Genomic DNA, 16,686 nt, shown 5'->3' with positions numbered 1-16,686 from the left:
ATTGCAAATAACTAGAACAACGTGGGGAAAACAAGAAAGAAACTATGATAATACTAATATGATTATTTAATCAAAGCATTGTTATCCTTTCTAACGCTGTATTTATTAGTTCGAAATAAATTTGAGGATGAATCAAATCGCAAATTATTATTTTTCTAACGTATTGTATGTACTTCGTTCCATCTCGAAAGTCTAGGGGGATTCCTAGCTGTGAATACGAAGTCTCTCTACAGTATACTTTTACCATGGTGGTCATATATACGGTGGGCAAAATATATGAATAGTTACGAAGTATAGATAAGAAGTAAAAGAGTACATTGAATTAAAAATCACTGGGTATGCAGTTCAACATCATAAAATCGTAAGAGAAGTTGCGATTGACCCTTGATTATGAAACATGTAGACTTGACGAAAACCAAGCTGCGCAGAACAATCGCAACTTCGTTGAATCGACTCTTGTATAGTTAATTCAGTAAATCCTACGTTTCCGGCGCTGGAGAGACGCAAGATCTTTCTTCCGGTGGAATTCAAGAAATAGAACCGTAAACGGTGAGTTCGTTGAAATCGAAATCGATTTCAATCGGACTAAAGGGAGAAGTTTCGACGTTACATGTTATATTGAGAATCACGATCTTGTTTGTTAATGCACGCGTATAGATTCGCTTCTTTTTTGAGAATTCAGTGCAAATAAAATTCTGTAGTGTTTTTGTAACCTATATAGTTACTATCGTTGTATTCAAAACCACGTGATTTTGCTGACATTTGTTAAAATTCATCATTGTTGTAGTTTGAAAATCCTAATAAACGGTAATCTTTTGCCTTACAGGTACCACCGCAACGATGAAGTTCAATCCACTGGTTTCGTCTTCGCGTAGAAAAAACCGAAAGAGGCACTTCACAGCACCGTCTCATATTCGTAGAAGGCTTATGTCAGCTCCTCTTTCGAAAGAACTTCGACAGAAATATAATGTTCGCACTATGCCTATTCGTAAAGACGATGAAGTTCAGGTAACATAGCTCAAATGTATTGAATAATTCTGTGAAGGGTTCGGCTATCGATATTCAGTTCAAATAGCATGAAAGCTCATTCCAATTATTTTTACAACAGGTTGTACGTGGTCACTATAAAGGACAACAAGTGGGTAAGGTTGTTCAAGTGTACAGGAAAAAGTTTGTTATATACATAGAAAGAATTCAGCGAGAAAAGGCTAATAGCGCTAATGTATATGTTGGTATTGACCCATCTAAGGTAATTGAGTTAATTTTATTCCTTGTACAAAAGTGATCACATAACTTTTACAAATGATGAACTAAACCATTCACATAGAGTTAGACCGATAGCGTAACAATGACATTGATTCGCAAGGTTCTCTTGCGAGTTGGTGAATTTGTTCCGCTTAGTCTTTTTACTGCAGAAAGTTTGGCACTGATTTATTTTTATGATGTATCATTTTTTTGATAGTAAATATCTATCATGCTAAAATCCATGATTTCTCCTGATTTTTATAGACAGTTATTGTAAAATTGAAAATGGATAAAGATCGCAAGAAGATTATAGATAGAAGGAGTAAAGGCAGGCTCGCAGCAAAAGGTCAGGACAAAGGAAAATATACAGAGGATTCAACTGCAGCAATGGAAACCTCGTAAACTTAAGTTATATTTCGTTTATAAATTTCAATAAAAACATTAACATTGGAATTTGTCCATTTATAATACTTATAAAATAATTTATTGCCAGAACATCCGTGACATCAAAAGGTATTCTATATTTTTTTTTTAAGGTAGCTTCAAATTTTTATAAGAACCTTTTATTTGAAAAAGTAAAGTCATATTTAACGGGCTAAAGATATACATATACAATTAAACTCTATTGCTTTGAAACTGCGAAAATTCTCAAAATATATAAAAATAAATTAATTATATCAAGATAAAGATTAATAGTGGCCAAAATATATTCTTCTGGGGATAGTGTATGCATTATTAGACGAGTGTCGAAAATTACGAACATAGACATCAATGCTGCTCCACCAATGCTTAACATTAATTCTATTAGAGTACTCTGCAGAAATATTTGCATCAAACCACCGAGCAGTAAAATCCAAAGACCAATAAATAATCTGTAAATGCATAAAAATGTAGTATTTTTCAAAACTTATAAAAATAGTACCATGCATCAGAAAAATGTGGTAAGGAAAACATACCCAGAACTTGAGATGGACAAATCTCGTTTGCTTTGAAACGTATAGACAGTTAATCCTATCATGACTGTCAATGTTATGAACAAAGCTTCCAGAACCGTAACTATATCATACATTGACACTATTATAGCAATAGTGTAGGCCTTCGTCAATGTCTGTATGACATATGAATTGTTCATGTAAATGAACAGAATTATAAATTGTTTATTTAAAATGCAAATACTACAAAAGAATGCCTCCAATACTTACGAATAATGTCAACAGCACTAAATTAGCTGGATGATCTTTTCTTTTTACGTACAGCGCACATAAAGTACCTATAGTCATCATAAACGATAACAGCAGTGTCCATGGACTAAAATCATACAATAAATGTTTTCAATAATTTTCTTATATTGATGTAGGATTATATCATAAAATGCTTACTTTTCTTGAATAAAGAGTTTTAATGGTTGAAATACCATAAATACTGTAGCTACTAATACCGTTATCAAAAGTTGGACACTTAATAAACCATATACCTTTCGAAGGAAACCTATAATAATAATAAAAGAAATACAAAAATTAAGAAAAAAACAACCATCCTTAAGAAAACAAAATTATTTTAGCTGTGCTTTACTGTAAATTAATTGCGTTTATTCTAAATCAAGTTACCTAGTCGTATCTCAATAGCGGCGTTATGAACATTGTTGTTGTAAGTAAAATTATTTTCAATTCCATCTATATCCTGTTCCTTTCCACCACTTTCTACGTCTTCATCAATCAATTTCACAGATTCCAAAGCCATTTTTTTCTATTGATGGTTGTTACCGAATAACTTTTTTAACCTTTACGCGTCACAAGTATACAACGTATGGGATAAGTATTAAACAACAGCGACAACCATTACTAAAATATTGATTACTTTTCTAAATATTTTACAGTATTATTGCGGTGAATTAAAGCACTATAGGTCAGTATTATAGGGCAATATTGTTTAAAAAGGATACGAATACAACTCAATTTCAACAATAATTCAATGCTTATTAGTGATTTAAAATTTACAATCAGGTTTATTTAAACATATGTTTATATCACTATACAGTATCAAGTATGAGTCAAACAGATCGACACGATTTTAGTGTATATACAGGTGTATATATATGTGTGTATGCATTGTACATTTGGTTATGTTACTTCCGTTTGGAGTCAGTCGGTAACAATCGGCAATAGTCGATAGTGATCATGTGCTTATGACACATTGTTGATTTTTTTTATAAACTGTAAATGAAAGATATGATAAGAAAATATATTGAAAGAATACTTTTACATTACTTTACTAACTAAAATATCATTTTCACAAATAATTTTCCAATATTGTTCGTCAAAAAAATCGTATATATGCACAAGATCAATAAAAAAATATTTTACAAAATGTATACATAAAATTATTTTTGTTTTATAAGTAAAATGTACAAATCAACATAAAATATTTTCTAAAGATGCGCGATAGTTACATGAAGATTATATTAAAATCAAATTGCATTTTTACTCGTAAATAATTCGTGAACACGTCTTTTAACACATTGCCTTTTACACGGTTCACGAATGTCGGTATGGGCACGCTATGAAATAGTTACTGACACGATAGTCTGTTCATTTTATTCCTACTGCTTTGTACAATATTTATATTTCGCTTATTATACGAAATTGTACCGTCTTTTCTTAAACGGTATTTCGTTCTTCATTTCAATATGTCTACTTGTTGAAGTTTCGTTTTCTTCGATCTGGCTATCATCTTCGGTACAATTACTTTCATCGAGATACTGATTTTTAGTTTTCAGAAGAGGTGTCCTAATTATTTTCTGGCGCGCTATTATTCTCGCTGTTGGTTTAATGTTAACTGGATCAAAAATAAAATTATTAGATTAAAATATGAACTGAAATACAGATCAACAATTGTATAGCATATATTTAAAAAAATTGTTAATAATTTGTTTATTTTATACCTGTTTTATATAGTTTGTTAGGACTTTTCTTGCCAAAAACGCAAGAAATACTGCCTACATCTTTAAATTCAACCTTATATTTCTGCTTTCCAAGTTTTAATTTTTTTTCTGTTAAAATTATTTTCTTCCCTAGTAACTGATTGTCAAATGCCTATATGTAATAAAATACAACATTATGTTTTTTTAGGGTTTCATTATATTAATGTAATATTTTATATATAACATACCGTAGCTGGAATGTCTAAAATATAGATGTCATCCTCATATATATCTTTAAATGTGAAAGAGGGTTTTACTGGTCGATGAATCAAGTTGTCCTTATTTATCAATTCCTGCAACTAGAAAGAAAACACAAAAAAGGTTAAGGAATGCATGATGACATATATGTATAAATTTTAAATAAAATTTTTGTATGTACATTGCATGGTCTATCGTGCATTATTGTTTTCTTCTCATTTAAGACTTTTTTCATATTTCCAACCAATTGATTTTCATCATTGAATTCTTCTTCCATTCTATTGTAATGAAATGAACTATCATTAATAGATGAATTTTGCTCTGAAGTGCTTTCATCTGGATAACCATCTTGACAATATGTTTCTACTGAATTCAAATCTGTTTCACTTTTAATAGTACAATCAGTTATGCATTTATCACTATTGCACTTATTAAATTCTGTAAACCCTAATGAGTCTACATACTCATTATTTTTGCTCTTTTTACTTTTCTTTTTTTTTTTATGCTTCATATGTTTTTCACTTTTGTTAATTGATTGCAAAGTACTTCCTTTTTTATAATCTTCTCCTCTAGAATTTTCATTCTTCTGCAGTTTCTTATCAGATTGAATTAGTATTGGTAGCTTAGATTTTACATTTTTATCTTCACTGTCTGACATATCAGGAGATTCTCTAGAACGCCTAAGTAAATTATCCCTCATATTTTTGGTATTCCAAGAAGTATTATCATCTTCACTAAGTCCAGATTCACTTTCTATAGTTAAATTTAATCTTCTTAATTGCTGCAAGCGTTTTTTCGTCAAAGGTGAAATACTATCTTCTATATTTTGTTCTGGTTCCTCTATTTCAAATCCTTTTCTTCTATGAAAATCACTTAAACTTAATTCTGAATTTGGAGAGTTATTCAATAAAGCTGTATCGCACGATATTATTTTATATTTTCTGTTCATAATTTCTGTACAAGTAACTGTAGGCTGTGGTTTCTGTTTCGGTGTTTTTTCTTGATTTTTGCTACTATTAATTATATTGTCATCAAGTGCCACTGTTGTATTTTTATGATCTGTGTTACTCAATATATTATGATCTTCAACTAACAGATGATCATTAATAATTGGTAAATCTGTTTGTGTAACAGGATTGTCTTCTTGATTAGAAATTGAAGGTGTAGATTGTGTATCTTGTTCAGTTTCCTGAATTTTCTTTCTTTCTTTTTTATGCTTCTTATACTTATTATCCAAAATCTCCTCTTCAGTGTCTTCTTCAATCCCTGAATCTTTTGGTTGATTTGTACTGCCAAGAACTGAACCTTGAATTTTCAAAACCTTATTATTATTTTTATATGTAGCCATAGGTATTTCAGGTTCACTTGGATTTCTCTCTGATGAACTAGAATGACTTTCATCCAGAAATACCTTTTTATTTGCAACGGAATCATTGATATTCTTTATCTCATGGGCATCATCTAATACAGGTGTTAAATTAATTTTAATACTTTCTTTTGTTTGCATGTCAGAACTATTAAGTATTTCAGGATGATTTTCATTTGACAGAAATCCTTTATCGACATTATTTATTACATGATTTACTTTTTCCACTGGTTTCTCATTGTTGTCTGTAATTTCTGGTAATTTAGTAATATCTTGCTTTATTTCATTTGAATTTGTTACTTCAGCGTTTGACTGTGAAACTTTTTCTATGGCACATGGTTCGTTATTTTGTAATATCTCACTATCTTGAGTCAAAGAACTTTCTTTCAAAGAAGTTAAAGAGTCTTTGTTAATATTTTTCATTTGTACATTATTCTCAATATCTGCGTGATCACTTGTTCTTTTAGATTCAATTAAGCTTGGATGTGAAGTATTACTGTCTTTCGTAGTATTTAAGCTGCTTCTACTTTTATTCTTAACATCTTGCCAACCTAATTTTGTAGTTTTAAGACATTGATCTTCTCCACTTTCGACATTCTTTTTACTTCTGTTTTTCCGCTTTTCGTTTATTTCACGATAATCAGTGTAATTTTCGTCAAATGAAAATTCTTCTTCAGAAGAATAATTGTCATCTTGGTTAGATATTATTGATTTATAATTTGTAAAAGATAAATCAGATTTATAAAAAACGCTATAATCATTTTCAGTAAAATTGTCACTCATATCTGTTTCTTCGTCATCTGACACATTCCGAAGAACAGTAGTTTTAATTTTAACATACTCGCTGTAGCTTTTCAAACACGAGCGTCGTTTCATTATTGTATTCATAACCTTACATCTACGACGAAGTCGTCTAGATGGTATTAATTTATGTACCAGAGAAAAATCTATCATCCTGTTTGTAACTGTATTTGGTACTATTTTCCAACCTACTGTTTTAGATTCCATGTAAATAGAAAATAATTTTGCATGTATTTCAAATGATACAAAATCCACTGATCAACTTCTTCGGCACATTTGATGAAATCTTTTTACGAAGTATTTAACACCAGCAGTATATCATTACTTAGAACGAAGAAATATTACAGAACTGAATACATTTATTACTTGGAATTTACACAAATGTTATTAAAGAAATTCAATACAGTAAAAAAACAACGAATTCATCCATATTTTGGTGCACGCGTACTTAGGGTGAGTCTCGATCAGAACCGTGCTGGGGACTCACCCTTACAAACACAATGATCCACACATATAAATATTTATTTATTATTATATTATTTATTTCTTTTTAAGCAAATATAGAATTTGTTAATTCGTCGGTTGCAATAACTATAATATAGTATTTAATTCAAAGAAGAAAAATATATTTTAAACTCACGGTGGTAGAAGTTATGTCTTTCACCGTATTCAAACTGGAATATACCGTGGGCAATTCAGTACCGTGGTGAACAAATGTTTTAAAAGTGAATAATATTTATTTTAGTATTAACAATACTGATGAAATTTGATGAGAAATTTGATATTAATATTTGTTCCACTTATAATTTTACGCGTTCTATTTAAAATCGTATATTAATAAATACAATGAATTTAAAATATAATAAAGGATCGAGTCCATAAAATACTCCGAAATGTTGTACAGTATATTTATATAAATTTATCTTATTTCCATCAAAAACATAAAATTAGAGAAGAAATGTACTTTTTCTTCTGATAGAAGAGAAAATTACGCGAAATTCAATTGCTATTCCAATAGACATGTAACAAGACATTGTAATAATAATGATGTTATTTTTCATTCCATGGAAACAATATTGGATACAAGAAGGATATATTAATTGTCGTAGAATTTCCACTAAAATGTGTATTTACATTCCGGAAGTGGATAAATCATTGGGCATAGGTATACATACCAACAAACAATGATGTAAATGAAAGAAAAGTGGAGGGAGTGAAAGGATAGAACATACATAGAAATAGAATAAAAAGAATAATGGAAGCAGCAAAACATTTATAGCAGTTTCGGTACCTTTTATTTAGATACGTGAATTAATTCGTCAAAAAAGATTTATACTTCGAAAAATATAGGAAGGTAGAAAAATGTTGCAGAGTTATGTCCGAAGATTTGGTGATAATAATATAGTGTAAGAGAAAAAGGTACAAAAACGTGTATGTATGTATGTAGGAAGAACGCCGTCATGATTTGGATCGTAAACGATCGGTAGCCAATTTTTGAGAAAAATTAAAGTACGCGTACACGATCGATATAGATCAGTAAGCGGAATAAAAGCGTCGTTTTACTTTTAAATACTTGAATATTTTTAAAGAAAGTGTAAAGGGTTAAATAAAAGTTGATAGTGTCAGAAAGAATGATTCGAGAGGATTTCAAACTCGCGAAAATACAAATTCAATGATTATCTGATTAATAAATTGGATGAATCTATCGGAATCTTGACAAGAATTTATGAGAAGAGAATATAAGAATGCATCAAAACAGAAGAAAGAAAAAGAGAGTGAATTATGGTGTAAGGACAGTGGAGGTATTACGAGGAACGAAAGGATTTGGTTTCACGATTTCGGGGCAGCAACCTTGTATACTGAGTTGCATTGTTCCTGGAAGTCCAGCAGAAATTGCTGGATTACGAGCTGGTGATTATTTAGTGTCGGTGAATGGCCATAATGTCAGTAAACTGCCCCATGACGATGTTGTACAATTAATTGGTCGTTCTAAAGGTATTTTAAGATTACAAATAGCAGAAAACTATTATTCTGATTCTTCGGATGAAGAAGGAGTAACAACAGTACGTTGCAAACCCAAATACATTCATAAACCACGTGCAAGTAATATGGGAGCATTGCAATTACAATGTAGAGTCGCTAAAGTTGTAAGAGATTTACAAAGTGGTGCCATGTTTGATGCGACAGGAAAAACATTATCAGAACTACAAAATCAAGAAACGTATCATGATCTACATTATCATTGGGATATGTCTAATCCTCTTCCACCACCTCCACCACCAGCTTCCCACAAAAGGGATTCGGAAAAAATAGTGCACAGAACAGTCGTTGGATATCTTGGAACTATTGACATTCCAAATCAATTGCATCCATCCAGTATGATGCAGGTAAAACACAATCTAAGATCATAAACTGTTTTTAAATTATATACATATGTAGTTTATTAATGTTTTATCAATTCTGTTTATTTTGGCAGGTTTTGAGGAAATGCATCAAACGACTAAAGGCAGAAAAAAGAAATCCAACTACGGTGCTTTTAACTATACATGTGGCAAACATAAAGCTCACTAATTCAGAGAATCGTATTATAGCAGAATATCCATCATACAGGATAATATTTTGCAATTCATTTTCTGAACAAGACAAACAATATTTTGGTATATTGACTAAGTCTGTTAGGGATAAAGAAAACATTGTTTCAAATTCCTGCCATGTTTTTACAATTTACTATAAGTTGATAGATCATACAGTACATTCTAGCGCTTGTAATATATTCGGATTTACGTGCACTAAAACTTCGGAATTAAACGTATGTCAAGAATTTCCGGATAGTTGTAATGGTCTGATTGGTGCCATCCAGACTTTGTACATATCAGATTCAACAGCCACCGATACAAATTCGTATAATGAAACGAGAAGACATCAAGAAACTGCTTCTCCACAGCCAAGTAATATAAGCACCTCCACGGCCCATTCGAGTAACAGTGATTCTGGAATCGGCTATAAAGACGATTGTGCAAGCCGTTCGGATAGAAATATCGTACAAAACGTATCTCAAAGAAGATGCTGCCTTAATTCAGAATACAGAGTATGTCTATTATGATCTGTTTTTGTAATTATTTTTGCATTTAAAGTTTTTTAACGTCTTCGCCTTACATTTATGTTTGAAAGAAAACAAGAAAAGTGAAAAAAAAGGAAAGAAAAAGTTTCCATTCCTATAGTTAATACGAACATCATTAAGTTTTTGTTATAAAGTAGAAAAAAATTAAAGAGCGTTTTGCTCACATAATATACTGGTTAAAAGCAAAGTTCGTATACCTTTTCAGGATGCACACGAATATTCGTCGAGAAGGTACGGTAACGAAATTACCGATTTAAAATTGACGGTTCGAGCTATATCGAAACAAGTAAATCGGATAAACGCATGTTGGAATGAAACAAATAAGCTGGATACATGTAGGAGTAACACAGAATTATCTCGTGAGAGCGTTGTCTTTAATGATTTTTGCAATGGAACGAGTGCATGTACAGAAATGATGGAGGATCACGAGATGAATTCCGGTATACAAAAAGGAACGAAGAGGGGGGATTTGCCCACCTGTCCATTGCCATCTGCTGCTACGGTTAAGCAGGGGTTGGTTAGTTCGTCCGTTGGTTCTCTCGCGTCCGTTTGCACTACCGCGATGCTGCACGGTATAGAAGATTCAGTTGAAACATCGGACGATTCTATCGTCAGACCTAAGCGATCGTTAGATTCAGTGGGAGTAACGGAATCTGCAGAAATCGATACTCGAGACAAGTTTAGTCCAAAAGTTTTTTCGGGCATTTCCAAATCTTTAGTGCATAGTTTCGAAGATCTTAACACGAATATGGATTACGCTCGACCACTTTGTCAAACGTACTCAGACAAATCGGATAATTCTCGTCCTTGGGGAAGCTTACAGGAAATCCGGAACATTGGAACTTACGTGCAAGACACCTGTTTGGTAAGGTTTATTTTGCTTCATTTTACTTCGTTCTAATAACGCAATTACTTTTCGTACGACTTATTAATTCATAGTATCGTACGACAAAGTGCCTATTAAATAAAAAAAAAAATTAATATGTGCTTAAAAGAGAGATTAATGTAGAAGTTTTAATGCTCGCATGCGTTTTCTATTAACCTGAACGAGGAGAAGTAAATGAATTAAAAGAACAGGAAGTATAATGCTTGGGAATAAAAATTACAATGAGCGAGGAAGGGAGGGAGAGTGTGAGAAAAGTTGGGCCCAGGAAGTGGGAGAGGGGGTTGAGCTGAGGATGGCATGAAGAGAGGGGAAAGAAGATGAGTTTGGTTGCTAGGATGGGAAAAGAAAAATTTAAAGGTAAAATCTGATGAACGAGTGAAAAAGTTCGGTATGAAGAAACAAGACCGAGTGTCGGTAACATCGACCGACGGAGCAAACGGAGTAGGAGAAGGAAAGAGAGAAGAAAGGAAACGGAGCACAAGCGAACATGTATATGCTGGTAACGGTGTGCACGCGAGAGTGACATGTTAGGCACGAAACGAATGTGACGTTGATCGTAACAGTTAGGATAGTGTTGCTCGAAGTAGAACAGTAGTTTAATTCGTTCTTTGAAAGAATCGATTAATGGGACGTAATGCAAAGTGTCGGTTCGATCGTAAACTATTTATCGGTCGATCGTGTCGGTTGTGTCGGTGCGCATCGTGTTCGGCTGACCATATCGAGTTGAAGAGAAACCGTGCGGGGAATTGTAATTGTCAACGGTGCATCGTTGCAGTTGGGCGTAGTCCTTATTGTTACGAGCGTAGAGTAACGTTGTTTTTATGATCGATTCGAAGAAAATCGTCCGGAAATCTACATTATTTTCGTTCGATATATTTTTATTTTTCCCTTGGTAAATGGGATCGTGGCGCGGCTGCACGAAGAAACACGATTCTCGACCACGACATGGACACCGTGGTGAAATCGGTACGTGTTGTGTGTAGCATGAGATAGTCGATGTTCTATTCAATTGCGTAAACCTAGTTTCACGATTGTTTGATACGTTTCAAGTTCCTCGAATCACCTGTTCCAAGTAAATCGATCGATACTTTATAGACAAACATGGAAAGTTAAATCAGTGAATCGATGATCAATGATGTGCAATTGAGATCGAATTGATACCGAATACGTGTTGATATGATACGAGACGGTGTACCGATATACGCATGTATATGTATATATCTTGATATCGTTTCGATTCCTGAAACACGATTATTCGTTTTTATCAGTTATTTGCGGTAATAGAACATAATTATTCAATCTAAGTATATAAACAATGCCAAGATACATTGTACGATTGTATATTTATTTTTCAAAGACTTCAAAAAAGCATAGGTAAACACGATTCATTATAAAGTATGAGAATTTGTTATCGTTAATTTCCGTAGGTACTTTAATATATAAAATTACGCGCGTATATACATGGGACGTTCCGGTTGAGCGTAAACGGTGGGAATATGTAATTGAAGATGGGTGTTTCGTTCTCGTTTCTTTTGCTCGTTCTTTACGGACTAAATAATCTCTGAATCCTTCAAATATTTTTTCTTAACGTAATTTTTTAAGAGAAAAAAATCATAGGTATCGCGTACTGTTAAATTTTTCGATTCGATTTTAACAATTCTTATATTGTACGTACGCATTGGTACGATAGAGAAGACGCGCTCGATCGCGTCCCCCATGTTTCGTTTAATCCTAGTTAACGACCTGATTAATAACGTATATATATAATTTTTTAACACGTCTTTGATGCAGCACGGTAGTACGGAATTGTGCGATAAAAACACCGATTGCAAAACTATACATGCATGGGCCAATGGTTTTGAAAAATTATTGGAAGATCCAAAGGGATTACAAACATTTGCGGTAAGAATACTTTACTTTCGACGCGAGTATACGTATATGTAGCGAGAAATATGTGAAATGCATTTGATTACTCTTATTTTTCCTTTTTAAGGAGTTCTTAAAGAAAGAGTTCAGCCATGAAAACATTTATTTTTGGGCCGCTTGCGAGAGATATAAAGACACGAAAGACATCGTCACTCGACGTAAGTTGGCTAATCAAATTTACCAACGTCACTTGTCCAGCACAGCGGCTGAACCCGTAAACGTTGATAGCCACGCCACTGGCCAAATAACTCAGGATCTTCTTTGTGAAGCACCGTCGGATCTTTTTCTACAGGTGAAAATATTTTTTAATTTGTTAATGCCAATATTGTTATCATCGATATCACGATCGTTTGTCTTTTAATTACAGGCACAGAAGCAGGTCTTCAATTTGATGAAATTCGATAGCTATCCAAGATTTTTAAGATCGGATTTGTACCGTCGTTGCGTAGAAACAGGAAGTTCCGTGATAGGAACGGACGATTGCGATTTAAATCTTACCAGTTCCCCTAGTGTAAAATTAAAGAAGAGTCATTCGGATGCAGAAGATCGATGTAGAAAATCTATTCTCCCTTGGAATAGGAAAAACAGGTGGAGAAATATTTAGTGTATATTATATATAAGATATATATAAGTATAAATATAAATATATTTATATATAAGTATAAATATAAAGATATATATAAGTATATTATATATATTATATATAAGAGGGATGTAAACTGACAATATGTTTATAGGTCCAAGTCAAAAGACCGTGGAGAAACCGAATACAATAAAACTCCGAGTAGAAACGAAACCATATACAAGAGTTTCACTACGATGAAAAGAGAAGCAGAAGGTAATAACAATGACGACAGTATTTCTATATCTAGTAGCAGATCTTCATTGGCCTCATGGGATTTGGCGTTGAGACAATCGTTTCACAAACACGTGAGTATGGTTTCGATTTACGTGTTACGCGTTGTAATAGGAGACCAAGTAATTGGGATCAGAATCAATTTGTGTATTACGACGTATACTAGTTTTATTTTGTAGTTAGAACCGCGATAGAATCTTTAATTTAGCGCGAACGAATGTTAATTGTCGAAGCGTCGTCGAGAAGAATATACGTAGTACATATAATGCTTGATTAAATTCGGATTTGACTCTGAATCTACAAAGTTGTTGTATGTATAACTTGTAGTCTTTATCGTCCTATGAAGGACAGTCGAACGAAACTAGAGAAGTTCGCGCCAAATGTACCGGGTTGTGTCGGGTAATATTGCCCGATGGATCGACTACGGTTGTGCCAACTAGCCAAACGGAGAGTATTAAAGATGTGGTTACACGACTTCTAGATAAAAGAGCTCTCCGATACTCTAACTATGACGTTCTAATCCTAGCCACGGACGAGGTTTGTGTTCTATCTCGTATTTATTTCACGTACCTTTCGCGCGATCATTATATTTCAAACTAACAACGCGATAATTCGTTAACGTGGATCTCACTATACTCGTACAACCTGTCCATACGTACGATCGTCTCGTTTCTCGTACGTTACACATCATCAGTTTCCTTCGTCCGGACAAGTTTCTGCTACTTCTTGCTCTCGACTTTGCACTTGCTTACTTCGACGGGCAACCATCGTTCCTTGTCGTACTCGGAACAACTAGTACGAATTCGAGGAACGAGGAATGTCGTTGAACACGTGATCTAAGGTATCATCGCGAGATTCTATTCTCAAGCCAACATCTTCACGCATGCATGCATTATTATTGTAATAATAAAGCTTTGGTAGTTGTACACGTAGCTATTCATCGATAAACACCTCGTCGTGCACGGAATGAAATGTTCATCACCGTAATTCCTTCATTCTTGATGATTTTACTAATCGTACATTTTGTACCTTCAGACGATAGAGACGAAATATCCATCGTCGGTATTGGCTGGCCAGGAAGTGGAAGTTGTTCCCACGAAAGTATTAAAAGTAGAGTTACCTTCACGGCGAGTGATAACCGTGGTCGCGCACAAAGGCAGAACTCTGAAGGAAGTACTGAGACCTCTTTTGAACAAGTATGGTTTCAATTTAGATACGATCACGGTGTGGAGCGACAATCGTTCCGTTTGTCCGGATATACTAGCCGTCGATGCTCCGGCTAGGCTAATTTTGACCAACACAAAAGACGAAGGTAAAGAATGGTTTGGTAATCGAATAGGATTATACAATGAGAAACGAATAATCGTTTCATCATCACGTTGAGCTAGGATATTGAAAGGAAGAACATTTGTAGATCCTCGGAAAGAGCCACGTACCGTCCGTTCAACGAACGATACGCCGTACACTCAACCTACCTTGGATGAAATTACCAACAAGGTATTCGAAGAGTTGTTAGTGGGCAAAGGTTCTGGCAAACATCGGTACAATGAAGGCTCGTCGTGCAAGGTAATAAAAAGAAGGATACATTCGAGTAATTGATCAATGGACTACATTCGAGTTTATATATTTCATCGTTAAGTTGTTCATGTTCTTTTCCCGCAGTCCGACGATCAACGTTCCGAAGGTTCATCCATTTTACCTAGCAAATTCTTTCTACGAGATTCTACGATGCATGGAAAGAAGAAGGTATGAAACGCTTTTATTTTCGTTGGCGTATGCGGTTTTATTATAATAATTGACTTTCTTCGATTTCTTTGAACGCGTTCGCTGTGTGTTGTCGTATCGGGGTCACGTCAAAGGGAAAGTCCAAATGTAACAACACCAGCGAGAAGGGCAGTACGAGCGACTACATTTCCGAAGAAACTAGCAAGCCTCATCCACCTTTGATAGCAAAGTGGCGGAACGGGGTGAAGTTACAGTTACCCGGAAAATTTGATGGCGAAGGTAAGAAAAGTGTGGTTGTCGCAACTAAAGAATTGTCATCGTTTCATTAATTTATTCTTGTCCTGCTCCGATAGATCTGTACGAAGGTTTGAAACGAGCACAAAGGTCTCGATTGGAAGACCAGAGAGGAACGGAGATCAATTTTGAGCTGCCAGACTTTTTAAAGGTAAACGGAAACTCGCATCCTCCGAGGCATACTAACGCGTGTTTTTCCGAAAACGTGATATCTCGTAACGCGCACGGCTATCGTATCGTTTTTTAAATACATTTTATCTTTGAAACTGTTATCATGATGCATTTCGACCTTAAAGCTATGAAATTACTGATCAGAACAAGGAAAATGGTGGTAAGCCGACGGATCGCGATAAGGTACGAAGAGGTAGGATAGCGTCAGCAAATTGCGAAGCAAACTCCAAATTTTACGGTTCGATGTACGAACGAGAAAACTGTTGCGGAAAGGATCAGAATACGGTCGTATCGTCGAAGAACGGAGCTGCCGATGCACGATTCTATGTATCGGTGACGGGAAAGGAGCGTGAAAGCAAGTCTTCGGAGAATTCGTTCGTGTTGGATGCAACTTTAACGGACGGAGATCGGACCATCGTGGAGAACGGATCGTGTCGTCGAATGGGCGCTGGATTGGATTCTTCCGATACCGAAGCCACGTCGCCGGTGAAATCATCGAAGCCTCCTCCACTTCCGCCAAAACCGAAAAATCTTGTAACGAGCGCAACGAAACCTGGTTATATCGTGTCCTCGAAATCTTTACCAAAGTCTAATCGCACCGCGGTTCCTTTAAGTCCAACCGAGTCCAGTCGGAAAAATATTTTCTAACAAAGTCGAACGCGTTACAACTACTTTCGTCTACTCAACGCACAGCAGGATAGAAACGTAAATGTTTTCCAGTTTCCGCGAACGCACGTTTGTCCGAGTATCGTGTACAACGATCACGCGCGAAACGAGCTTCTAGTATTATTTATTCGGTGTCCGCCTATCACGGATTTAGAATACGATTTTATATCGTAACAACCGGTAAGGGCGCAAGAATCCGAAACTATCTTCAGGTGTCTTAGCTTTTTCAATTATATACAACGTACCGTTAATCAAGATTTATACAATTATTGTAGACGACGAATATTTATGATCTTTTTATAGGAAAACTATTAGCTGTTCCTGGTTGTACAGGACGTATATTTTATTGTAATTTATAATAGACGAGCGTTGTTATGGGTAAACGATGAAAGAGATATTTGAAATTTTATGCGCAATAAATAAATTATATAAACTTTGTTTTACACGTATG

General features: G+C 34.4%; 4 protein-coding genes across 8 annotated transcripts; 2 read left to right on the top strand and 2 right to left on the bottom strand.

Moving 5' to 3' along the window:
- Positions 1–840: 840 nt before the first annotated feature.
- Positions 841–1,698, top strand: RpL26 (ribosomal protein L26). Its single transcript, XM_003705871.3, has 3 exons — positions 841–1,008; positions 1,109–1,249; positions 1,510–1,698. Exons 1-3 carry the CDS (start codon positions 841–843, stop codon positions 1,645–1,647), a joined length of 447 nt encoding a protein of 148 aa, XP_003705919.1. The 3' UTR covers positions 1,648–1,698.
- On the bottom strand, positions 1,650–3,332 carry LOC100883038 (protein lifeguard 4). Of its 2 annotated transcripts, XM_076538964.1 has the most exons (6): positions 3,188–3,332; positions 2,853–3,106; positions 2,625–2,733; positions 2,448–2,553; positions 2,202–2,353; positions 1,650–2,117 (listed from the first exon to the last, which is right to left on the bottom strand). In XM_076538964.1, exons 2-6 carry the CDS (start codon positions 2,983–2,985, stop codon positions 1,868–1,870), a joined length of 750 nt encoding a protein of 249 aa, XP_076395079.1. In that variant the 5' UTR covers positions 2,986–3,106; positions 3,188–3,332; the 3' UTR covers positions 1,650–1,867. The 2 variants fall into 2 exon arrangements, with proteins under 2 accessions (XP_076395079.1, XP_003705918.1); XM_003705870.3 differs by having other exon boundaries at positions 2,853–3,270.
- Positions 3,231–7,150, bottom strand: LOC100882928 (uncharacterized). Its single transcript, XM_003705869.3, has 4 exons — positions 4,605–7,150; positions 4,414–4,524; positions 4,187–4,337; positions 3,231–4,080 (listed from the first exon to the last, which is right to left on the bottom strand). Exons 1-4 carry the CDS (start codon positions 6,795–6,797, stop codon positions 3,878–3,880), a joined length of 2,658 nt encoding a protein of 885 aa, XP_003705917.3. The 5' UTR covers positions 6,798–7,150; the 3' UTR covers positions 3,231–3,877.
- A 455-nt stretch (positions 7,151–7,605) lies between these two features.
- On the top strand, positions 7,606–16,678 carry loco (regulator of G protein signaling family member locomotion defects). 4 transcript variants are annotated; one of them, XM_012291568.2, is made up of 14 exons: positions 7,615–8,977; positions 9,067–9,678; positions 9,917–10,576; positions 12,389–12,499; positions 12,591–12,815; positions 12,891–13,111; positions 13,261–13,453; positions 13,707–13,916; positions 14,415–14,691; positions 14,794–14,945; positions 15,042–15,125; positions 15,239–15,383; positions 15,458–15,549; positions 15,695–15,834. In XM_012291568.2, the coding sequence occupies exons 1-14, from the start codon at positions 8,336–8,338 to the stop codon at positions 15,698–15,700; spliced, it is 3,630 nt and encodes a 1,209-aa protein (XP_012146958.2). In that variant the 5' UTR covers positions 7,615–8,335; the 3' UTR covers positions 15,701–15,834. The 4 variants fall into 4 exon arrangements, 3 of the variants coding, with proteins under 3 accessions (XP_012146958.2, XP_003705980.2, XP_012146956.2); XM_003705932.3 differs by having other exon boundaries at positions 7,639–8,977; positions 15,714–16,678; XR_001096825.2 differs by lacking the exon at positions 15,695–15,834 and having other exon boundaries at positions 7,606–8,977; positions 15,019–15,125; positions 15,458–15,548.
- The last annotated feature ends 8 nt before the right edge of the window (positions 16,679–16,686 follow it).

The sequence above is a fragment of the Megachile rotundata genome, chromosome 13 (assembly GCF_050947335.1).
Source record: "Megachile rotundata isolate GNS110a chromosome 13, iyMegRotu1, whole genome shotgun sequence".
In the NCBI taxonomy this organism is placed as follows: domain Eukaryota; kingdom Metazoa; phylum Arthropoda; class Insecta; order Hymenoptera; family Megachilidae; genus Megachile; species Megachile rotundata.
Note: the sequence above shows the minus strand (reverse complement) of the source record. Positions and strands in the feature narration are given on the sequence as shown.